The sequence below is a fragment of the Gorilla gorilla genome, chromosome 9, assembly GCF_029281585.2.
Source record: "Gorilla gorilla gorilla isolate KB3781 chromosome 9, NHGRI_mGorGor1-v2.1_pri, whole genome shotgun sequence".
In the NCBI taxonomy this organism is placed as follows: domain Eukaryota; kingdom Metazoa; phylum Chordata; class Mammalia; order Primates; family Hominidae; genus Gorilla; species Gorilla gorilla.
The window spans coordinates 12,442,249-12,469,053 of NC_073233.2; the positions used below are offsets into that span (position 1 = coordinate 12,442,249).

General features: G+C 37.6%; 2 protein-coding genes across 2 annotated transcripts; both read left to right on the forward strand.

The window, feature by feature from the left end:
* The first annotated feature begins 5,509 nt into the window (after nt 1-5,509).
* On the forward strand, nt 5,510-6,649 carry LOC101141197 (olfactory receptor 56B4). The gene has a single exon (XM_004050577.4). It carries the CDS (start codon nt 5,599-5,601, stop codon nt 6,556-6,558), a length of 960 nt encoding a protein of 319 aa, XP_004050625.3. The 5' UTR covers nt 5,510-5,598; the 3' UTR covers nt 6,559-6,649.
* An 18,899-nt stretch (nt 6,650-25,548) lies between these two features.
* LOC101126695 (olfactory receptor 56B4-like) lies at nt 25,549-26,415 on the forward strand. Its single transcript, XM_019036135.4, has one exon. The coding sequence runs from the start codon at nt 25,549-25,551 to the stop codon at nt 26,413-26,415; it is 867 nt and encodes a 288-aa protein (XP_018891680.4).
* Nucleotides 26,416-26,805: the final 390 nt, after the last annotated feature.

Here is a 26,805-nt window from a genome sequence, read left to right on the forward strand (position 1 = left end):
ACTAATTTTAAAAGTGCAAATGTTAGGACTACATAAAAGTTTAAATGTGGCCTGGTGCAGTGGCTCATGTCTGTAGTCCCAGCTCTTTGGGAGGCCAAGATGGGCAGATCACTTGAGCCCAGAAGTTTGAGACCAGCCTGAGCAATATGGTGAAACGTCGTCTCTACAAAAAAATACAAAAATTAGCCAAGCCTGGTGGTTCACGCCTGTAGTCCCAGCCACTCAGGAGGCTGAGGTGGGAAGATTGCTTGGGCCCATGAGGTCAAGGCTGCAGTGAGCCGTGATCATGCCACTGCACTCCAGCCTGAGTGAAATAGACCCTGTCTTTAAAAAAAAAAAAAATTAAACGTTTGCATGTGCATAATACATTTTTAAAGGATAAATAGAATTTAACAGAAAATGAATTGGAGGAAAATTTCCCAGAAAATTCAACAGATGGAGGTAATATCCTTATGAGAGGAATATAGGCCAATTGCACTGCTACTTACAAGCTTTTGGCGATAAATTTGATTGGGAAGGATACCAAGTGGTTTGGAAATGCTCTGAATTTTACTTTTTCTACTCCCGATTAATCAGGAGTTGACAATGCCATGAGTACGACTGTCTGCATGATTGAGGAGCATGCACTGTGTCTGTAGGGTAAGAATGGGAAGACAGGTTTGTGGAGTGGCACCAACAGGACTGATTGTGTGTGGGCTGCCCCACATTTCTTCGGGGGATACTTATGTGAGAGTGGGCCTGGTGAAAGAGTTACCAAGCCACCCACACCCCAACACTGTTCTAGATGGGAGACGAGAACAGACCGGCTTCTCCCCATGCTGTACACCTCTAGAGGAGCCCTAGGGCCAGACCAGGTTAGGTACACAATCTTTTCAAATTTTGTATGGTTGCCAGCTTATTTCTTTCACTTGTTTACTGTAATATCTGATGTTTTTTATAATTTTCTATTTAGTTATAACCATGGTAGGGGTAGTGAATAACAAGATAATACTGTGAATCTCCCTCCTTCATCCCCTCTAACTTGTTTTCTCTTCATTTTTCCCCCTAGCCTCTTGCATCCCTTTTCTACTTTGTCCTACAACTATCATATGAACAGCCTTCTCTCTTTGTGTGTGACTGTTATAAAATTTCAGTTTTCAAAATTAAATTCAGGTGTCTGCTCAAATGAGGGGAGTTTTTTTTTTTTTAATGCTCAGCAGAGTACTTTTCTTTTGGTTTCCCCCACAAACCCATCAGTCTGGGAGAGCATTGGAAGAAGAAATCATGCTGCTTGGGATGCTATATTATATAAAATGTATGTAAATGTCTCTTCATTTGGGCTGGGGTTTGCATTGTCCCCTTGGCTGTTAACCAAAGGGAGAGGCCAGTGGGCAAGCGGCCCTCACCCTGCCTAGCAGCGACAGAGACCCCAGCCACTCTGTGTGGGCAGGGTGCTGTCAAGACCAAATTTCCAGGGGGAGGTCAGGGCAAAGGAGGTGGGGGGAACTTTTGGAAGTGAAGAAGTATCTCTTTATTCTCATGTGGAGTGTTTACACATTGCTGTAACATTTGAACTTTCTGAGATGTAATAATTTTGATAATAAAATTCTTAACCATAATAATCTTTAAAATGAAGTCATATTCTCAAGATATAGTGAAACTCATACATATTAATAAGGTTGTGCTGCCAGACTCTATGGTAAGCACTTTACTATTTCTATTTTTATTGTTAATATTTTAATAGTTTTGGGGGAACTGGTGGTGTTTGGTTACATGGATAAGTTCTTTAGTGGTAATTTCTGAGATTTTGGTGCATCCATTACCCAAGTAGTATATACTGCAATGGTAAGCACTTTAAAAACATTATTTTCTTTAGTACTACAAGACAAATTGGATAAATAACAAATAGACAATAAGATAAAATAGAAAATTAATGAGTAAGCTTATAAGTGGAAAATGAGTGCTTGAAAATGTTAAAATTTACTAAACAATGAAGTGAACACTAAAACAAAATTGATATATCAATTTTCATTCTATTATATTAATAGAATAATTAATACATATTTTAAATTAAAATTCCCAATTTTGGCATGGACATGATGAAACAGACACACTCATGAACAAATTCTGGGTGTGTAAAGTACTACAATGTACCTATGTAACAACATTTTAGTATATACATCAAGAGCATTCAAAATCCCCATACTTTCATACAGGGTCAGAATAACCTCTTTAAAAGACAATTTGGCTTGTCAAATCAATATCGTTTCATTCCATTTGACCCAGCAGTTTAGTTCTTAGAAATTATTATGTGGAGAAACTTATACATATGCATAAAGATACAAGAAAAAGTACATTCACAGCTTCATTTTTTATAGTAGAAAATACTGGAAACAGATTAAATGCCCAACAAATATACAACCTACAGAATCTTTAAGAAAGTGAGCTTACATTTACTTTTTATGGGTGGATTTTTCCGTGGGCCAACTGACACCTATTGGAGGAAGAAACATGTCTGATAACTTTTTGATGTTTTCTTGCAAACTTCCTTCCGTTTCAAACTCACATGTTTACTGAAAGAAAAACAATTTATGAGGAGAGAAAGGGAGAAAATATTTGCAAACTCTCTGACAAGGGATTAAGAACCAGAATATATATGAAACTCACTAGAAAAAAATAGATAATCCAACTAAAAAGGAAGCAGAGGCTGGGTGCGGTGGCTCACGCCTGTAATTCCAGCACTTTGGGAAGCCGAGGCGGGCGGATCACTAGGTCAGGAGATCGAGACCATCCTGGCTAACAGAGTGAAACCCAAAATACAAAAAGTTAGCCAAGCATGGTGGTGGGCGCCTGTAGTCCCAGCTACTGGGGAGGCTGAGGCCAGAGGCAGAGCTTGCAGTGAGCCCAGATTGTGCCACTGCACTCCAGCCTGGGCGACAGAGCAAGACTCTGTCTCAACAACAAAAAAAAAAAAAGCAGAATATCTGAATAGATATCTCAAAAGAAGACATACAAATGGCGAATAGCTATATTAAAAACTGCTCAACATCACTAATCATTGGGGAAATGAAAATTGAAACCACAAAAGATATCATCTCATTCCAGTTAGAATGGCAATTATCAAAAATATAAAGTGCAAGCAAAGGTGCAGAGAAAGGGGAATGTTTGTACACTTTTGGTGGGATTGTAAAGTAGTACAGCCATTATGGAAAACAATATGGAGGTTCCTCAAAAAAACTAAAAAGAGAACTACCATATGGTACAGCAACTTCACTGCTAGGTTTATATCCAAAAGAAAGGAAATCAGTAAATAGAAGAGATATCTGCACTGTCATGTTTATTGCAGCACTATTCACAATAGCGAAGATATGGAATCAACCTAAGTGTTCATGAATGGATGAATGGATAAAGAAAATATGAGATATATAGAGAGAGATATATATAGATACATACACACTATATATACACACACTGTATATAGTATAGAGAGTGTATATATATATCCAATGTGATACACACACGCACACACACACACACACACACACACACAGTGGCCTATTATTCAGCCACAAAAAGGAATAAAATCCTGTCATTTGCAGAAACATGAATGGAACTGGAGGTTATTGTGTTAAGTGAAATAAATCAAGTAGAGAAAGACAAATATTACATGTTCTTACACATGTTTGGGAGCTTAAAAAGTGGATCTCAGCTGGGCACGGTGGTTCACGCCTGTAATCCCAGCACTTTGGGAGGCCGAGGCAGGCGGATCACCTGAGGTCAGGAGTTTGAGACCAGCCTCGCCAACATGGTGAAACCCCGTCTCTACTGAAAATACAAAAATTAGGCGGGTGTGGTGGCACACACCTGTAATCCCAGCTACTCGGGAGGCTGAGGCAGGAGAATCGCTTGAACCTGGGAGGCGGAGTTTGCAGTGAGCCGGCAAAAGAAAAAAAGTGGATCTCACAGAAGTAATGAATAGAATGGTGGTTACCAGAGGCTGGAAAGGGTGGGGGTAGGGGAAGAATAGACGGTGGCTGATGGGGACAAAAATACAGTTAGGTAGAAGAAATAAGTTCTAGTATTCAATAGCACAGTAGGAAAATTATAGTTAATAATTTACTGTATGTTTCAAAATCGCTAAAAGAGAATTGTAATGTTCCTAACACAAAGAAAAGATAAATGCTTGAGGTGATGGATATCCTAATTACACTGATTTGATCATTACACATTGTATACATGTATCAAAATATCACATGTACCTCCAAAATATCTACAACTATGATATATCAATTCTAAAAATACAAAAAAACTTATCATTAAACTATAGGACATCTAGGTGGTAGAAAATAATGCAACTTAACAGCAGTATGGAAATATGGAACAGTCTCCAAAATATTAGGTTAAAAAAGAAAAGGAAAGAAAAAAGGAGAAGGGTATGCTAACAATTGATTATGTCTTTTATGAAAATTATATATATATATATGTTTTTATCCATGCATAAACTATTAATGGAAGGATTCCCAAGAAACATATTACTGGCTGCCTCTGGTGAAAAGGAAAAAGATTTCGAAGCCCCAAGCATGAGAGTCTTACTTTTCATTGTTTATATTTTTCATTTTATTTTGATTTTTACCACGTATAGATAATATATCTTAAAATAAAATCAAAATTATATTTAAAATTTTAAGACTATTATATCCTTTGTATATATAACTTTTGCATCACTTTTGAAACTCTACTCAAGGAAAACAATATTAAAAGCAAAATACCTGTCAGTAAATTATAGAATAGCCAAATGCAAAAATTTAAAGCAGCAATTAAAATTAACATCACACTTTTTAAATAATATTGTGAAGTCTTTGGTTAATGTATTCATCCATGAAATAAAATTTTTGAGTGCTTATATTACATCTTAACACATACTGCTAAAAGACAAAAACAAGATACAAAATTATCTCTAGATAATGATGTAGACTGTTTAAAAATAAAACAGAAAATTGGAAGTAAATTCAAATACTAACATTTGTTATCTGTTAGTGATAAGACTGTTGTTAATATATGTGGACATGCTTATTAGACATACAAGTGGTGATGAAAAATAGTTATTCCAACTTTTCTGTTTAGAATTTTTTTGCTTTTTTTGTTATTCCTCTGTGGAATATTTCCAGAAGTCAAATAAAGTTGAGGGTCATTCATGAATAAAAGGAGCTGGTTCATTATTGAGGGGCTCTTACCAAGACACTTAACTTTTTGTTTTGTTTTGTTTTTTAAGACAGGGTCTCACTCTGTTGTCCAGGCTGGGGTGCAGTGGCACAATCTTGGCTCAAGGCAACCTCCGCCTCCCAGGGTCAATGATTCTCATGCCTCAGCCTCCCGAGTAGCTGGGATTACAGACAGGCACCACCACACCCAGCTAATTTTTGTATTCTCAGCAGAGATGAGATTTTGCCATGTTAGCCAGGTCAGTCTCGAGCTCCTGACCTCAAATTATCTGCCTGTCTCAACCTCCCAAAGTGCTGGGATTACAGGCATGAACTACGATGCTCAGCCCCTTAGCTGAACTTTTAAACAGAGATTCCTTCTATTTCAGAAAGACACTGAGACTGAGGCACCCATTCCATGGATACATCCACCAGTGTTACCTATGACTCCAGCCTCCAGATTTCCCAGTTCATCCTGATGGGATTACCAGGCATTCATGAGTGGCAGCACTGGCTCTCCCTGCCCCTGACTCTGCTCTACCTCTTAGCTCTTGGTGCCAATCTCCTCATCATAATCACCATTCAACATGAGACCGTGCTACATGAACCCATGTATCATTTGCTGGGCATATTAGCAGTGGTGGACATTGGCCTGGCCACCACCATCATGCCCAAGATCCTGGCCATCTTCTGGTTTGATGCCAAGGCCATCAGCCTCCCCATGTGTTTTGCTCAGATCTATGCTATCCACTGCTTCTTCTGCATAGAGTCAGGCATCTTTCTCTGCATGGCAGTAGACAGATACATAGCCATCTGTCGCCCTCTTCAGTACCCCTCCATAGTCACTAAAGCTTTTGTCTTCAAAGCCACAGGGTTCATCGTGCTCAAGAATGGCCTCTTGACCATCCCAGTGCCTATACTGGCTGCCCAGAGACACTACTGTTCCAGGAATGAAATCGAGCACTGCCTCTGCTCTAACTTGGGGGTTATCAGCCTGGCTTGTGATGACATCACTGTGAACAAATTTTACCAACTGATGCTAGCATGGGTCTTGGTTGGGAGTGATATGGCTCTGGTATTTTCTTCCTATGCTGTAATCCTTCACTCTGTGCTGAGGCTGAACTCAGCAGAAGCAATGTCCAAGGCTCTGAGCACTTGTAGCTCCCACCTCATCCTCATCCTCTTCTACACAGGTATCATTGTGCTGTCTGTCACACACCTTGCAGAGAAAAAGATTCCCCTTATTCCTGTGTTCCTTAATGTGCTGCACAATGTCATCCCCCCTGCACTCAACCCCCTGGCCTGTGCACTCAGGATGCAGAAACTCAGACTGGGCTTTCAGAGACTGCTTGGACTGGGTCAGGATGTGTCCAAGTAACTCCAGCTTTAGGAATCCAGTAAGATGTTAGGAAATGACAGAGGTTTTAGTTCTCAGTAGATCAGGGTTATAATCTGCACTTACCACACTCCCTAGGAAAAAAAAAGGCCAATAAAATCATGAAAACTGTCAGCCTCACTAATCAAAATATGTATATTAAAATTACAAGAAAATTTCCTATTACCTGGAAAATAAGTAAGAACAAAAAAGTGAAATGTTTCTAACTATTAATGCTAGCCTACCCCAAGAGTAACACTTTCCTACACAACTGGTAGGACTATAAACACACCAAAAAGCAATTTGGTAAAATTTATCAAAATGTTTATAAATGTTTAAATGTTCTTAACCAGTAATTCTATTTTAGAAAAATATCCAAAAGAAATAGTCTAAATGCAGTCAAAAAGTTATTCATAAAAATCATTATAATATAACTAACAGAAAACAAAGCCTTTAATATTTACACATATTTAACTCTTACATATTTATGTGCTTTTCATATGTAATTTTTATAATAAAAAGTAAACAATAAATGTTTATTAAAAAGGAGTAAAGTTTAATTTTCGTACCCAAAAAATCTCAATAATTAATGAATTAATGGTTAACAAGTGTTAAATACTTCTTGTAGGCCAGAAACTTTGATAAAATATGTATGTAGATTGTCTGACTCAATTCTCACAATAACCCTTTGGGCAGGTACAATATTATTCCCAATTTCCAGCTAAGAAAACTCGGGCACTGGAAATTATAGAACTTGCCCCCTGACAGCACAGTTTCTAAGTGGGAAAGCTGGGATTCAAGTCCTGGGAAGTCTGATTGAAAAACCATAGCACTATTCTTACTCTCAGTCTTGCTCTGTTCCAAAATTTCTGTGTGAACTTGAAAAACTTATGAAACCTCCCTATGTTTCAATTCTTCTGATTAAAAGTGACAAAAATCATAACATTTTGCTGAGCCAAATCGCAAACATGCTGTGACAATCAAAAGAGATAAAGAATACATGCTTTGAAATAAGATATACACATGGAAATATAAATCTAACTATGTGGCAGTTTTCTTGCTAGGAAAGGAAGAAAATGGATCCTAGGACATGCCCTATAATAACAGTTTCAAATAACCTGTTAATTAAAGCTAACTGAATTTTTGCTGTTTGCTCACCTAACAAAATTGCACACTTTTTGAGTACAAGAACCATTCATGTGTACTTTCTCTGAGCCTCAGTCCGAACACTGCACACAGTAGGTGCTTAATTCATTATATAATCAAGGAGAATTATAGATCTGTTGAATTCTGTGTATCAAATAAAACACCTGGACCATGGTCTGAATAATGACCTCAGGAAGTTTGCACATGAGTCCACCTTGGAAAACAACTTCTGAGGAAATAGCACAATGACTAAAGCAACATCAGAAACCATCAGCTCATCTTACCAGAGTAATGGATGCTGGGCAGCATAACAGAGCTGCAGGGGGAAGTCATCTGTGTGCGGGACAGGACTTCTTAAGAGTTATGCTTGGAAACTTACCCAAAAAGAGACTATCAACTTCCTCCAAAAGAGTTGGCTGCTTCATTCTTTCTTGACAGTGATTCAAATGGAAGCAACTGATCATCTAATAAGAGGAGGCAAGAGAGAGACAATTACAGAAAGGATTTTAACTTAACTCAACCTCCCATGGTTTTTTACCCTGAAGGATCAGAGTAATAACATCTAATCCTGCAGAGTTCTTCACAGTTTGCAAAATACTTTCCCACAGTGGATTGAGTAATTTCACATAATTTTCATAGCAGTCCTCTTAATTAGGAAGCTGTTAAAGGATTACTATTAATTCTTTTCTACAAAGAAATAGGGGCTAAGTTTGGATAATTACATAAATTCACCCACTGGGAAGTGGCAGTACTGAGGCTCAGGCAGTTTAGATGTCTCTGGTAGATGGCAATACTGTGCCATCCTCAAAGCTGCCTTTAAACTTTCATTCATACATACCTTTATTTATTTGTTTATTTATTCATTCATTCAAAAATACATAGCATGAGTCTATGCACAGCAGCCCAGATTGTAGGCCACTCTCAACAACTTCTGTGGGCATGTGTCTCAGTTCTTTTGAAAATAAATAAACACCTAACATTCATCTTGGAGTCAGGAAGATTTATGCAATTAATTATTCTCTCCTCTATATGTGCCATGAGGATAAAAAAAGATTGTGCATTGTTTTATTTTTATGAATTATTTATGTTTGTCATGTATTTCATATTTGCCCATATGCTTTGCTTTATATGATTTTAATACTGTCATACTACTTTATTTGCCTGTTTGTCTTCTCCCATTCACTTCTTTCCATATTCCTTTGATATTTTAACTTCAGTCTGTCTTTTGGAAACACCGTTAGTTTGATCTTTATTTTTAACCATATTTGAGGAACTTTCCCTTTAAATAGGGGAACTAAGTCCATTCATATTTGTTATAATTCCTATGATTTTGTTTTGTTTCACCCTGTCATCTTATTTATTTTTATTATGTTTTCTGGCAGATTTCTCCTACTCCTGACTTTTGCTGAACTGATCTCTTTCACACATCTCCCCACATCCCCATTTCACTGATCTGCACATTTTATTAAATATATCTATTTGACAGGTTGTTGTATGCATAACTTTATTAACACATTCAAACTTATACTTTTTTATTAATATACCCAAATTACATAATAGTTATGCAGTATTTTCTCATTCCAATTCCAAGCTCAAGATAAGAACTTTATCATTTTTATGTCTCTTTTATTCTCTGTTGAACATCTCACTGAATATGGCACATTCCAAAGACAAGCATAATAATAGCTCCCACCTCACATGCTCTTTTGCAGTGAAACATTAACAATTCCGTATCAAGAGATTGAACTTAGTTCCCCTTCTCCTTGAATCTGAGCCTTACTGATTCACTTTTAACCAAGAGAATGTGACAGAAGTCCAGAAAAAGCCATTCAGCATCCACTTGTGTCTCCTGGAAAATGTGCTCCCTGGTTGCTCTCTGGAGGATGCTCCCTGTCAGAATCCAGCTGTCATGTGATGAGAAGTCTAAACCACATGACAAGGCCAAGTATGGGGACTCTAGTCAACAGCCCCAGCTGAGCCCAGCCTTGGAATCATGCTATCCCAGGAAGTCTAACATGTGAGTGAAGATGTCTTCAACAGATTCCAGTCACTAACCATTTGATCAGCTCCAGCTGTCTGAGTCTTCGAGCAGAGGCTGCATATTTGTGAAGTAGAAGTATGCCATCATCACAGCACTGCTCTTAAATTCCTGACACACAGAATCTGTGAGCATGATAAAATCAGTGTTGTTTGATACCACTATCTTCAGGGTGGTCTGTTAAAAAGCATAGATAACTAGAACACTGGATTTTACTAAAATAATTTGGAATTTTAGTTCTAAGTCATAATTACTTTTTAAAGCATGTCGCTTCCAATTCAAAAATGTCTTAGAATTTTTAATATTCACAACTACATTATCAAAATGTATTTCTATTTGACTGTGAAGCTTTACTAAATTCATTGTTCATAGCAATTTCTAGTATGCTTCATTCTTCCAATATACTATTTGGTGTCCAATCAGGAGAGAGAAACCACATGAATTTCAACAGGAGAAAGTTAATATAAATAATTTTTAACTATAACAAGGGATTGGAGTATCAAGAGATTGACTAGTAAGTAGAGAAAACTCTAAAGAATATAAGAATAGTAGATGCAGGGAGGAGTCATTGTCACTACAGATGAGAGAGACTGCCTAAGATAAAGGACTCCTGGGCTGAGATCCAGACCTTATTGGAGAGGATACAGAATGGAGAGAAAATGCAATCATGCTGTGCTGATGAAACATGCTGAAAATCTACATTCTAGGATGCTAGGGAAAGTTGTTCATAAGGAGATAGCTCACCAGAGACCCTCTGCTATAAAATCACCCCCAGGAAGCTACTGGGGGAAGCTGCTGGCCACTGGATGCTGCTGACTGCCATGTACTGCAGGAACTGGGTATTGGAGAAGCTGTACATGCTGCAGCTAAGCCTGACAACAAGGCACATCAGAACCAGGAAATAAAATCCTCTCTAGTGACTTTAGTGAGAATAGTGAATTAAGAAATTCCAAGAGCCTGTCCCTCCACCAAACTAACAAATAAACAGGCACAAATTGTTAGAGTGAACTTTAATGGAACTGGTCAAAGGTCTGCATCAATGAGGTGAACACTTGATCAAAAAAAAGATGACAATCTCAGTAGGAGACCTCTGTGGCATTCTAACTCACTCTGGCTCCGTTCTTTCTCCAGTTTGGTGGTAGTCTTCAGAACAGCATCCCATGTTTCCTATGTGAGTTCACGGTACCAGAAGGAGCAGAGGAGACCTGTTCTCTAAGAATTATTGTTGTTTTGACCCATCTGATGGTTCACTGAAGGACAGGTGCAAAGAGCTTGCCTTTATTTTGCCTAACTCAGAATCTCCCAGGGCAGAATGGCAGCTGTCTAGGGGCCTTGTCAAAAACATTTGGTGAATGTGTTAGCCTCTGCCACCAGAGAGAAGGAATAACAGTCAGGAAACAACAGACACACTTAAAAGCTTGGACTGCTTATAATATTTAAGAGGTTAACTTTTTAACAAAAACTATGAGGCACGCAAAAAAAAAAAAAAGTAAGTATAGCCAATACACAGGGGTTAAAAAAAAATAGAAACTGTCTGAGGAAGCCCAAGTATTAGGATTTACTAGACAAAAACTTCAAATCAAATGTATTTACTCAGTGAGCTAAAGGAAACTTTGGACAAAGAACTAAAGCAAACCAGGAAGGAGAACAATGTCCCACCAAACAGAGAATGTTAATAAGGAGAGAGAAATTATAAAAGAAACAAAATGAAAATACTAGAATTGAAGTGTGCTTTTCTATATATCCAAGAGCTCAACAAATTCCAATTAGGATAAACTCAAAGAGATGTACATTGAGACATATTACAATCTAACTTTAGAAAGATAAAAACACAAAAAGAAAAAAAAAAGAAAAATTTAAAAAGAAAGACAAAAACAAAGACAGACACCCAAAAGAAAAGGTCAACCAACATTTCTATATCCAGCAAAACTATGCGCAAGAGTAAAGGAAAAATTAAGATATTCCCAGTGGCACAAAAACAAAAAAAAAAGAGACAGTCCATAGCTAGTAGAGCTACCCTACAAAAAATGTTAATGGGAATCCTTCAGAATGAAATGGAAGGACACAATAGTAACTCAAATTTGCTTAAAGAAATAAAGAACGTAATATATTTATGTTATTTGAAAGATAATTACATAAACAAAATTATAAATATATGTTAATGGGCACACAATGTATAAAGATGAAATTTGTGATAATCACAAGATAAAGGGAAACAGCTAGATAGAAACAAAGTTCTTGTATACAGTCAGCCCTCTGTATCCATGGGTTCTATATATATGGATTCAACAAACTACAGATTTAAAATATTTTAAAAAATAATGATTTTTTTACAGAGGGCAGAACTGAATAATTGAGAATGAAAAAGGTCCAAAACATGAAACAACAAGTAGCAAAATGACAGAAGTCCTTCCTTATCAGTAATTACTTCAGGTGTAAATAGATTAAACTCTCCAATTAAAAGGTATAAATGGCTAAAATGGATTAAAGGAAACATAATAGGTTATCTATAAGAGACTCACATTAAAATAAAAAACAAATACTTCGAAATGGAAAGGGTGGGAAAAGATATCCTATGCAAATAGTGAGCAAAAGAAAGCTATGCTATATTATACTAGAATACAATATATGAGTATACAGTAGTCCCCCTTTATCCGTGGTTTTACATTTCATGGTTTCAGTTAACTGCATTCAACCATGATCTTAAAATATTAAATTAAAACATCCAGAAATAAACAATTCATAAGTTTGTCATTGCATACCATTTTGAGTAGCATGATGAAATCTCACACCACTCTATTTCACTCAGGACATGAATCTTCCCTTTGTCCAGGATATCCACACTGTATATCCACACTGCTATCCACCCATTAGTCACTTAGTAGTCCTCTAGACTATCAGATCAAATGTCACATATAGTGTACATAGGTTTTGGTACTATTTGTGGTTTCAGGCATTCATTCACTTGGAATCTTAGAGCATATCCCCCATAGATAAGTATATACAGCTATACTAATATGTGACAAAACAGATTTTTTAAAACTGTTATGAGAGATGAAGAACAATATTATATAATGATAAAAGGCAAAAAGGCAAATCTATCAAGCAACTTCAACAATTATACATATATATGCACCAAAAAACAGAGCCCCTAAATAAATAAGGCAAAAACTGATAGAATTGAAGGAAGACATAGACCAACTAAACCTAATAGGCATATATAGAACACTCTAACCCAACAATAGAATACGCATTATTCTCAAGAGCATTTGTAACATTCTCCAAGGTAGACCATATGCTAGGCCATGAGAAGATTCAATAAATTTTAAAACATTGAAATCATGGGGAAGATGCCAAGACGGCCAACTAGAAAGAGCCACAGTAGAAAGCTACCACCAAGAAGAACAAAAATGGTGAGTGAATCCTGCGCTGGCAACTGAGGTATCCACATTCTCTCATTGGGAGTGACTAGGCAGTTGGTGCAACCCACAGAGAGTGAGAAAAAGAAGGGTGGTGCAATGGTCCACCTGGGAGCCATACAGTGCAGGCGGAGCTTCCACCCCCAGCCAAGGGAGGCAGTGAGTGATTGAGCTACTCTGCTCAGGAAACCATGCTTTTTCCATAGATCTATGTAACCTGCATATCAGATCTCCCTCATGAGCCCATGCCACCGGGGCCTTGGGTCACAAGCACAGAGCCATGCAGATTCTCTGTGGCCACTTGGCTAAAGACTGCCTAAGATTACCTAGTTCCTGGCGGAAGGGGCAGCCACCATCACTGCAGCTGCCTGCTGCCTAAGATGAGTGAGCTCCCAAGGGAAGGAGTGGCAGCCATCACTGCAGCTCCAGTCTGGCATTTTTCCCCTGCCAGTGCCAGGGAGATTGGATGGTTTGGACCCAGAATGAATTCCCCACAGTGCAACACAAAGGCTGTGGCAAATCATGACCAGACTGCCTCTTTAGGCCAGACCCTGACCCATCCCGGGCAAGGTCTTCCTACGGGAATTTCAGCAACTCCAGCCAGGAGTTTATGGACAGAACTCTGATCTCCCTAGTACAAAGCCCCTGGGGGGAGGGGTGGCCATGATCCCCATGGATCAGCAGACTTAATATTTCCCCCTGCTGGCTCTGAGAAATCTGGGGAGTCTGGACAAGTGGGATTCCCCCCATCACAGTGCACCCCTTCCACCAAGGAGTAGCCAGAGTGCTTTGTAAAGTGGGTCCCAGATCTCATGTCTCCTGACTGGATAAGACCCTAACAGGGGTCACCAGACACCTTATACAGCAGCGTTCCCACTGGCATCACGGAGATCCCAGAGGAAGAAGCAGGCAGCCATCTTTGCTGTTCTACAGTCTCCACTGGTGACACCTCCAGGGATGGGAGGGACCCAGGAAAATAGGGTCTGGAGTGGACCCCTGGAAAACCACAGCAGCCCTACAGAAGAGGGGCCTGATTGTAAAAAGAAAAACAAACAGAAAGCAACAACAACAGCATCAACAAAAAAGTTCCCACAAAAACCCCATCCAAAGGTTAGCAGCCTCAAAGATCAAAGCTAGATAATCTCACAAAGATGAGAAAGAGTCAATGAAAAAATGCTGAAAACTCAAAAAGCCAGAGTGCCTCTTCTTCTCCAAGTGATCACAACACCTCTTCAGCAAGGGCACAGAACTGGGCTGAGGCTGACATGGATGAATTGACAGAAATAGGCTTCAGAAGGTAGGTAATAACTAACTCCACTGAGCTAAAGGAGCATGTTCTAACCCAATGCAAACAAGCTAAGAACCACAATAAAACATTATCGGAGCTGTTAACCAGAATAACCAGTTTAGCCTGATGGAGCTGAAAATGAGAACACAACATGAGAACTTCACAATGCAACTGCAAGTACCAATAGCCAAATAAACCAAGTGGAGGAAGAAATTTCAGTGCTTGAAGACTGTTGCTGAAATAAGACAGAAAGATAAGATTAGAGAAAAAAGAATAAAAAGGAATGAACAAAGTCTACAAGAACTATGGGATTATATAAAAAAGACTGGACCTACGGCTGATTGGGGTACCTGAAGGAGATGGGGAGAATGGAAATAAGCTGAAAAACATACTTCAGGATATCATCCAGGAGAAATTCCCTAACCTAGCAAGACAGGCCAACATTCAAATTCAGGAAATCCAGAGAACCCCAGTTAGATATTCCATGAGAAAATCAACCCCAAGACACATAATCATCAGATTCTCTAAGGTTGAAATGAAGGAAAAAATGTTAAGGGGAGCCAGAGAGGAAGGCCAGGTCACCTAAAGGAAAGTCCATCAGACTAACAGTGGACCTCTCAGTGGAAAACCTATAAGCCAGAAGAGACTGGGGGCCAATATTCAATATTATTAAATAAAAGAATTTCCAATCCAGAATTTCATATCCAGTCAAACTAAGCTTCACAAGCAAAGGAGAAATAAAATCCTTTTCAGACAAGCAAATGTTGAGGGAATCTGTCACCACTGGGTCTACCTTGAAAGAGCCCCTGAAGGAAACACTAAATATGCAAAAGAAAAACCCTTACCAGCCACTACAAAAACACACTGAAGTAAAGAGACCATTTACACTATGAAGCAACTACATCAACAAATCTATAAAATAACCAGCTAGCATCATGATGACAAGATCAAATTTACACACAACAATATTATCCTTAAATATGAATGGGCTAAATGCCCCAATTAAAAGAGACAGAAGACAAGCTGAATAAAAAGCCAAGACCCGTTGGTGTACTATATTGAAGAGACTTGTCTCACATGCAAAGACACACACAGTCTCAAAATGAATAGAAGGAGGAAAATTTACCAAGCAAGCAGAAAGCAGAAAAAAGCAGGGGTTGCAATCCTTGTTTCTGACAGAACAGACTTTAAAGCAACAAAGATCAAAAAAGACAAAGAAGGGCATTACATAATGGTAAAGGGTTCAACAAGAAGAGCAAGAAGAGCTAACTATCCTAAATATATATGCACCAAATACAGGAGAACCCAGATTCATAAAACAAGTTCTTAGAGACCTACAAAGAGACAGATTCCCACACAATAATAGTGGGAGACTTTAACACCCTATTGTCAATATTAGATCATTGATACAGAAAATTAACAAAGATATACAGGACTTGAACTCAGCTCTAGATCAAGTGGACCTGATAGATGTCTACAAAACTTTCCACCCAAAAACAACAGAATATACATTTTCTTGGTGCCATGTGGCACTTACTCTAAAATCGATCACATAATTGCAAGTAAAATACTCCTCAGCAAATGCAAAAGAACTGAAACAATGGTCTTTCAGACCACAATGCAATCAAATTAGAACTCAAGATTAAGAAACTCATTCAAAACCACATAACTACACGGAAATTGAACAACTGATTGCTGAAAGACTCCTGGGTAAATAGTGAAAGTAAGACAGAAATAAAGAAGTTCTTTGAAGCCAATGAGAATGAAGAGACCACATACCAAAATCTCTGGGGCACAGCTAAAGCAGTCTTAAGAGGGAAATTTGTAGCACTAAATGCCCACATCAAAAAGCTAGAAAGATCTCAAATTGACACCCTAACATCACAACTACAAGAACTAGAGAACCAAGAGCAAATAAACCCCAAAGCTAGCAGAAGACAAGAAAATCAAAGTGGAACTGAAGGAAATAGAGACATGAAAAACATTTCAAAAAATCAATGAATCCAGGAGCTGGTTTTTTGAAAAAATTAATAAAATAGATAGACTTCTAGCTAGACTAATGAAGAAAGGAGAGAAGAATCAAATAGACACAAAAAATGATAAAAGGGATATCACCACTGACCCCACAGAAATACAAACAACCATAAAAGAATACCATAAACTCCTCTACGCAAATAAACTAGAAAATCTAGAAGAAATAGATAAATTCTTGGACACATACACCGTCCCAAAACTGAATCAGGAAGAAGTTGAATCCCTGAATAGACCAATAACAAGTTCTGAAATTGAGGCAGTAATAAATAGCCTACCAGCCAAAAGAAAGCCCAGGAGCAGATGGATTTGCATCTGAATTATACCAAAGATACAAAGAGGAGCTGGTACCATTTCTTCTGAAATTATTCCAAACAAGTGAAAAGGAGGGACTCTTCCCTAACTCATTTTATGGGGCCAGCATCACCCTAATACAAAAATCTGGCAGAGATACAACAAAAAAAGAAAACTTCAGGCCAATATTCCTGATGAACATCCATGCAAAAATCCTCCATAAAATACTGGCAAACCAAATCCAGCAGCACATCAAAAAGCTTATCCACCATGATAAAGTCAGCTTCATCCCTGGGATGCAAGCCTGCTACAACATATGCAAATTAATAAACGTACTTCATCACATAAACAGAACTAAAGACAAAAACCATGTGATTATCTCAATAGTTGCAAAAAAAGGCCTTTGATAAAATTCAGCATCTCTTCACATAAAAAACTCTCAATAAACTAGGTATTGAGGAAACTTACCACAAAATAATTAGAGCCATTTATGACACACCCACAGCAAATATCATAACAAATGGGCAAAAGCTGGAAGCATTCCCCTTGAAAGCTGGCACAAGAAAGTGGGCAAAGGACATGAGCAGACACTTCTCAAAACAAGACATTTATGTGGCCAACGAACATATCACCACCGATCCCACAGAAATACAAACTACCATCAGAGAATACTACAAACACCTCTACGCAAATAAACTAGAAAATCTAGAAGAAATGGATAAATTCCTCGACACTTACACTATCCCAAGAAACCAGGAAGAAGTTGAATCTCTGAATAGACCAATAACAGGAGCTGAAATTGTGGCAATAATCAATAGCTTACCAACCAAAAAGAGTCCAGGACCAGATGGATTCACAGCCGAATTCTACCAGAGGTACAAGGAGGAACTGGTATCATTCCTTCTGAAACTATTCCAATCAATAGAAAAAGAGGGAATCCTCCCTAACTCATTTTATGAGGCCAGCATCATTCTGATACCAAAGCCAGGCAGAGACACAACAAAAAAAGAGAATTTTAGACCAATATCCTTGATGAACATTGATGCAAAAATCCTCAATAAAATACTGGCAAAATGAATCCAGCAGCACATCAAAAAGCTTATCCACCATGATCAAGTGGGCTTCATCCCTGGGATGCAAGGCTGGTTCAATACACGCAAATCAATAAATGTAATCCAGCATATAAACAGAGCCAAAGACAAAAACCACATGATTATCTCAATAGATGCAGAAAAAGCCTTTGACAAAATTCAACAACGCTTCATGCTAAAAACTCTCAATAAATTAGGTATTGATGGGACGTATTTCAAAATAATAAGAGCTATCTATGACAAACCCACAGCCAATATCATACTGAATGGGCAAAAACTGGAAGCATTCCCTTTGAAAACTGGCACAAGACAGGGATGCCCTCTCTCACCACTCCTATTCAACATAGTGTTGTAAGTTCTGGCCAGGGCAATTAGGCAGGAGAAGGAAATAAAGGGTATTCAATTAGGAAAAGAGGAAGTCAAATTGTCCCTGTTTGCAGATGACATGATTGTATATCTGGAAAACCCCATTGCATATGGAACCAAAAAAGAGCCCGCATCGCCAAGGCAATCCTAAGCCAAAAGGACAAAGCTGGAGGCATCACACTACCTGACTTCAAACTATACTACAAGGCTACAGTAACCAAAACAGCATGGTACTGGTACCAAAACAGAGATATAGATCAATGGAACAGAACACAGCCCTCAGAAATAACGCCGCATATCTACAACTATCTGATCTTTGACAAACCTGAGAAAAACAAGCAATGGGGAAAGGATTCCCTATTTAATAAATGGTGCTGGGAAAACTGGCTAGCCATATGTAGAAAGCTGAAACTGGATCCCTTCCTTACACCTTATACAAAAATCAATTCAAGATGGATTAAAGACTTAAACATTAGACCTCAAACCATAAAAACCCTAGAAGAAAACCTAGGCATTACCACTCAGGACATAGGCACGGGCAAGGACTTCATGTCTAAAACACCAAAAGCAATGGCAACAGAAGCCAAAATTGACCAATGGGATCTCATTAAACTAAAGAGCTTCTGCACAGCAAAAGAAACTACCATCAGAGTGAACAGGCAACCTACAAAACGGGAGAAAATTTTCGCAACCTGCTCATCTGACAAAGGGCTAATATCCAGAATCTACTATGAACTCAAACAAATTTACAAGAAAAAAACAAACAACCCCATCAAAAAGTGGGCGAAGGACATGAACAGACACTTCTCAAAAGAAGACATTTATGCAGCCAAAAAACACATGAAAAAATGCTCATCGTCACTGGCCATCAGAGAAATGCAAATCAAAACCACAATGAGATACCATCTCACACCAGTTAGAATGGCAATCATTAAAAAGTCAGGAAACAACAGGTGCTGGAGAGGATGTGGAGAAATAGGAACACTTTTACACTGTTGGTGGGACTGTAAACTAGTTCAACCATTGTGGAAGTCAGTGTGGCGATTCCTCAGGGATCTAGCACTGGAAATACCATTTGACCCAGCCATCCCATTACTGGGTATATACCCAAAGGACTATAAATCATGCTGCTATAAAGACACATGCACACGTATGTTTATTGTGGCATTATTTACAATAGCAAAGACTTGGAACCAACCCAAATGTCCAACAACGATAGACTGGATTAAGAAAATGTGGCACATATACACCATGGAATACTATGCAGCCATAAAAAATGATGAGTTCATGTCCTTTGTAGGGACATGGATGAAATTGGAAATCATCATTCTCAGTAAACTATCGCAAGAAAAAAAACCAAACACCGCATATTCTCACTCATAGGTGGGAATTGAACAATGAGATCACATGGACACAGGAAAGGGAATATCACACTCTGGGGACTGTTGTGGGGTGGGGGGAGGGGGGAGGGATAGCATCAGGAGATATACCTAATGCTAGATGACGAGTTATTGGGTGCAGTGCACCAGCATGGCACATGTATACATATGTAACTAACCTGCACAATGGGCACATGTACCCTAAAACTTAAAGTATAATTAAAAAAAAAAAAAGAAAAAGAAAAAAAGCTCAACATCACTGATCTTTAGACAAATGTAATCAAAACCACATGAAAAGTAGCCCAAAACTTTATAGAGTTGCCTACCAGGGTCACTGTAATGGAATTTATGGTCTTAAGAAATTACTAGTTGTATCATAAAAAAAAGACTGAATTGTAAAGTTAACTTCCAATAGCTTGTATATAAAATAAAAATGGACAGGAGAGAGAAGAAAATGGTTAACATATAGAAATAAAAGCATGCATATAAAAAGCAAATAAAAATATTTAAAACTGCTATAGTTCTTATTTCTATAATTGGTCACAAAGCCAAACTGATATCTACCATATTTCCCCAACCTCTACCAGAACCTGGAGGAAACTTGTCTCCACTATATAGAAGCAACTCAACTTCCCCTTGGTAATTGGGATCAATCATTCCAACTGATAGATAAACGTCTTTTTTTTTCTGTTAGTTATGTGGTATAAGGCAGTAAAATGAGCCCTTTGATATGAGAATATATAAACATAGGGTCCAAATTAAAATATTTTCTGTTCTAATCCTCTTATGATATTTGAAGCATTTGCTTCCATTACTATACATGCAAATTGAAATCCGGAATATCTCCCTATCCCAGTTAGGAACTATTAGTAACCTCCTGGGGCCAATAAAATCCACTTGCTAGCTATATATCAGTCTAGACAGTAGCTCATAGTGGCTTAGGTCTCTCATTATCATGTTGACAAGCAAAACACTTTTGAACTTCAGAAGGATTCAGTAGATTAGATTTATCTATCTGATTTACCTATTTACTTACTTCTCATTACAGCATCGCTAGAATAGCCTCATGACCACTCATCTCAGAAACCCAAAAATACTCTTCCAGGAAGCAGATTAGAACATTCAGTTGTTGATTCTAGTCCATTTCTGAATTCAGAAGAGTATTTTTCTGATGAGCTGTAACATGTACCTCTTTAAATTCTCACTTTCCGAGCTCATAAAGTTTTCCATAATATACCATGCCGTAGTGAGATTCCTGACATCATTCAGTAATTCAAGGTTCATCTCAGATCATATCACCAATTTATTGTCTGTGATCTTAAAATGGTTATAATTCTATCTTACTAAATTTTTATCATTTAGCTCCTCTAATATCATGAAAAAAATCCATTGAGCAGATTTATCTTTCTTTGGGGTAAGTTGATTGATTAAAAAAAAAAAACTATCACAGAGAACAGTCTGTCCCAGAACAGACTAACATTTCTATCAGGGAAAGTAATTTCATCGCTCTTTTGTTCCAGTTTAATTAACACTAAAAATATGATGTCATGAATCACAAAAGAGACAAGTGATCCTAGAAGAAAGAACTGATCAACACGGATTAACTACTGGAGAGGATTCTGGTAAGATTAAGTTCTAAAATATACCTGTTATTTTTGACAATTTAAGGTCATTAGCAAAGGCAGTTTGTGTGATGTTATGACAAAAGTAAATTGCAGTGAGTTAAAATGCATTCAGGAAGTGAGAGAGAGAGCAAAATAAAGAAGCTACTCATAAAGTCTGGGAAAAGGGAAGTAGATAGGGGCAACCTCTGGAAGGGATATGGAGTAAAGATATGTTTGACATGGGGAGACTTCAGAACCTTACTGTAATGAGGGGCAATATTCATCAGATAGGGATGAATTAATGCCTGAGGAGTCTGGATGAAAAACTATTTGGTGGGCTGCCCCTGGGACTAGGGCTAAAGGGGTATACTCCTAGAAATTAGTTAGCTAACCCCAAAGAGTACCTGGGTCCTATTCCCATTGCAATGTTAAAAGCATTAGGCCCTCAAGGATGCTTGTAGAGTAGGGAGGGCATAAAGAGCAGCACGACAGGACCAGGTATCTCAGGGATCTAACTTACTCTAAATCCATAAACTCCAAGAGTGTTGAGCAAGGGCAGGAATCTGTTATGAACAATAAAAGGGTGAACATAGGCAGCTGTGGCCAGGAAGGTAGAAGCAGCTACAGAAGACTTTGCCAGCCTGAGAGCTTCTTCATAGCCCTTCCTGATGTAGTAAGTAAAGCAGTCAATGACCTGAATCTTGAGAGGTAAGGGAACAGACATGGTCCATGTCCTGTAATTCTGTCCTAATCTCTGAACTTGATTACGTGTCTTATCTTTGGTTTCCACAGTCAGCTTTCCTTGTTTGATTCTTCACCTCCAGTTCCCCCCTTTGCCCAGACTCTTCACCTTTAGTCCCTCTTAGTAGGGACTAAGGTCTGTGATCAGGAAACAGGAGAGAAATGAGGCTAAGCTAAGATGATCAGTGAATAAATGATAAACCAACGGATCTAGAATAATACAATAAATTCTTTGTTCAAGATTCCCAGAACGAAAAGTAACTCCAAACAAAGGACTATTTTATTACATTTGATAAAATACATGCAACTTTAAAACAAAAGACACCATATTTAATGTAAATTCTAGCTGAACTACCCGTTAAATTCAACCAAAAAGTCCAAGATGTTTGCCATCATAATTAGTTTACATTGATTTTGAATTTCCAACCATTTCATTAAGACAAGAAACAAAAATTAAGATGTATCAATATTTGTAAAGAAGGAATTTATATTATTGTTTGCAAGCAACTTTTTATTCTACCTAGAAAAAAATTTAATATAAATGAGAAAATCTAAGAATTGACAATAGTTTAGCAAAATGGATGATATACAAGACAAAATAACAAAACATATGCAACTGCACCTCTATAAAATAATAAAGACAAGATGTTTACCAGCAACAGATAATTGGTTGCTATAATACAAAAAAAATCACAAAACATTTAAAAATGACACAAGTTTAGAAAAGTAGGTAAATGCAAGAGGAAATAAAAACATTCTCATATATATTCTAATGCATCACATTAGCACAGATATATAGATACATTCTAATGTATATTTCTGTGATATGGATCCCCCTGAATTCATCTTTTTCAGTGTTATTATATCAATTAGAATGTATAATGCGGGCTGGGCATGGTGGCTCACTCCTGTAATCTCAGCACTTTGAAAGGCCAAGGTGGGCAAATCACCTTAAGTCAGGAATCGAGACCAGCCTGGCCAACATGGCGAAACCCCATCTCTACTAAAAATACAAAAATTACCTGGGTATGGTGGCATGCACCTGTAATCCCAGCTACTCACGAGGCTGAGGCAGGAGAATCGCTTGAACCCAGGAGGCAGAGGTTGCAGTGAGCCGAGATAGTGCCACTGCACTCCCGCCTGGGAGACAGAGCGAGATTCCATTTCAAAAAAAAAAAAGAAGTATAATGCAGAAAAACATATTCACTAAAAACATTCCAAATACTAATAATGATAAGAACATTGCAACACAAAATTTTAATGACACTTTTTTCAGATTTAAATAAAGGCAGACAGAATCTATATTTATGAATGAGAAGGCTTGATAATGTAGACATATCAACTTTTTTTCAAAATTAGTCTACAGATTTAACACAATCCCAACCAAAACCATGCTATTTTAGAACTCAACACAGAATTCGAAGGGTAATCTGGAAGATAAATATATAAAAAGGGTTTTAAATTAATGAGAATAATAAAAGGAATATAGTTGTTATGTGTTAAATTTATTATAAAACTTAATTTTTAAATTTGGTTTAATATTGACACAAAAATAACCAGAAAGAAATAGAAACAATAGAATCCCAGAAATGGAATTTTATCTATATGTGTATAAATTCACTATGTGACAAATGACACGTAATAATCACTTGGTGAGAGCTGTAGAAGCCATTGTCTATTTGAAATCTATTTATTTACATAAGTCTCATTAACAGCAAAAGTAATTCCATGTAAATAAGTTGTGTCACAAAACCAAAAAGCCAACTATTAAAAATATAGGGAAGTAAATATTGATCAAAATTTGAGTAAAGAATAATATTTTGTAATTGTTTTTTGTTTGTATTGTGCAATGCTTTGAGAATTTGATGAAAAACAGATCCTCTCTCTAGAAAAGTATAAATATAGACTTACAAATTTAGGAAGTTCACAAACTTCCATGAGACCATCTATAAATTCTTGATTAAAGAGTCCTATTTTAAGCATAAAAGATAAAAAATTCATAAAGGGAAAATAGTATAATGTTGCATATATGTATATATTTACAGTACATAAAACCAAACAAAAATTGGGGGAAATGTTATAAAATGATTTGATAACATTTAGTAGTCATTGAAAACATGTGTATAAAAATTTAAAATGTCTATAAGGAGTTTTCCAGTGAATTGGAAAGTTTATATGCATAATGTTAAGAAAAAGCACAGTTTGAAAGATCCTATTTTCATGAAACAGGAACTGTGTAAGAAGACTGCAAAGAAAAATGATAAAAATTAAATATTTTGAAATGTTAAATCTTTGCTAGGATTTTTATTTATAGCTATTTTTCTGCATTTTTGTTTTCTAAAAGTGTTGTTTTATTTTTCTTTTTATCAATTTCATGCATGATATATGTTTATTATAATGAATAAATGGCATAGTCATTCATTCTTCTCAGAGGCAGTGAGGGATGGAGCCTTGATCTTACACTTAATACCATGAAATGAAGCAAAGGCAGAGATCTGAGAAAGATAATATTGATACCTAAATATTTAACAAGGCAAGATATTATTCATAGATAAAGGCAATATAAAGAATTCTCAGATATTCAAGAACTCCAGGCATTTCGTCCAAGTACACTTTTTGATACAATTACTTGAAAATATTTTGCAACAATTCAAGAATAAACAAAGTAAGAGGGAAAAGAACCAAGTGTTACAGGAACAAAAATGAGCCATAAAATTACTTAATTTTAAAAAGTCAAAATGTGTGCAATAAATGCTTGCTATATTTCCAAATTATTCCACAGAAAAATCTGGATGTGGTTGGAAGTTCACTGGTGATTTTCTCTCCTTACACCTTTTATTAATAAAATTGATTATTTGAAAATATAATTTTAAGTATATCTTTAACATTAGCTTCATAATCAGAAGAGGAAACAAATGATATTCCTAAAGGGTACTGACCTATGGGCTACAATTTGATGGAGGGAGTGCTGGAATTAAATGCAAAAGATTAAAATTTTTTCTACAGATTAGTCACCAGTGTTTTCAACGTATGATTCTTATCTAGACGACTCATTCAACCTATTTCCTCATATGTGAGTAACAATACCTGCATGGCGAAGATTAAATGAGATGGTTTGTTTCAGAAACAATTTGCCAACCACAGGCATTGTTTAAAAGAAAGGCATGGTCAGGGTTTCCATTATGGCTACTTATTCTCTTCTCAAAGTTTCCCAAGAATGGAGACGACACCTCTGCCCTCTAACTTTACCTGCTGAAAATCAGGTTCTTTATAATGTACATGTCTCATACTTTCTATCTATATTCCCCACCTCCCGGAATTTCAGGAAAATAAAGCTAGAAAATTTTCTCTTTAATTCTACTCAATATTCTACTAAAATTTTTAATCTTAGCATCTATTTTGGCCTGTCTGTTCTTATCTGAACTGTTTCCAAGGGTCTCAAGAGTGTAGAGAATGCATTATGTTAAAAATGACTGAGGATTGTGGGTGAGCCTTATTTCTGTACAGAAATTTTGACCCTCAGCTGAGCTAACCACAGTCTTATTCTGTTTCCCCTTAATCCACAGGCAGATGCTGAGAACAAAACATCTCATGATATGGATATTGGCCTGAGTATAGCCAATAGCTCAGGGTTTCAGCTGTCTGAGTTCATTCTGATGGGGTTCCCAGGCATTCATGAGTGGCAGCACTGGCTCTCCCTGCCCTTAGCTCTTGGTGCCAATCTCCTCATCATAATCACCATTCAACATGAGACCATGCTACATGAACCCATGTACCATTTGCTGGGCATATTAGCAGTGGTGGACATTGGCCTGGTCACCACCATCATGCTCAAGATCCTGGCCATCTTCTGGTTTGATGCCAAGGCCATCAGCCTCCCTGAGTGTTTTGCTCAGATCTATGCCATCCACTCTTTCATGTGCATGGAGTCAGGCATCTTCCTCTGCATGGCAGTGGATAGATATATGGCCATTTGTTATCCCCTTCAGTACACTTCCATAGTTACTGAAGCTTTTGTCATCAAAGCCACACTGTCAGTAGTGCTCAGGAATGGCCTGTTGACCATCCCAGTGCCAGTATTGGCTGCCCAGCGACACTACTGCTCCAGGAATGAGATTGATCACTGCCTCTGCTCTAACTTGGGGGTCACAAGTCTGGCCTATGATGACTCCACTATTAACAGGTTTTGCCAGCTGGCCTTGGTCTGGGTTGTGGTTGGGAGTGACATGGGTCTGGTCTTTGCTTCCTATTCTTTGATTATTCGCTCAGTGCTGAAGCTGAACTCTGCTAAAGCAACATCTAAGACCCTGAATACCTGCAGCTCCCACCTTATCCTCATTCTCTTTTTCTACACAGCTATTATTGTAGTATCTGTCACCACCTGGCAGGAAGAAGGGCTCTCCTCATCCATGTTCTCCTCAATGTGCTGCATATTGTCATCCCCTCAGCCCTTAACCCCATAGTATATGCCCTTAGGACCTAGGAGCTGAGAGTGGGCTTCCAGAAGCTGCTTGGTTTGGGCGAGCATGTGTCCAGGAAGTGAGCTAACTTTAAATAGCAGAATATTATATGCAATGCTGAAGAAAGAGCACAGTCTTTGGAGTCCAACACACCTTGGTTAAAATTCCATCTCTCCCAATTGCTAGGAAGATTGATTCAAATTAATTCATCTCTTTTGTATAGAACATAGCATGTGCAAGGCATTGCTCTAAGCATTTCACATATATTAACTTTTTTAATCCTGTAACAACTCTATGAAGCAAGCACAATTGTTATTTATACACTTTGAGGACAGGGAAACTGAGTTGGGAAACTTGCCCAAGGTCACAGGGGAAGGAAGTTGCAGAGTAAGA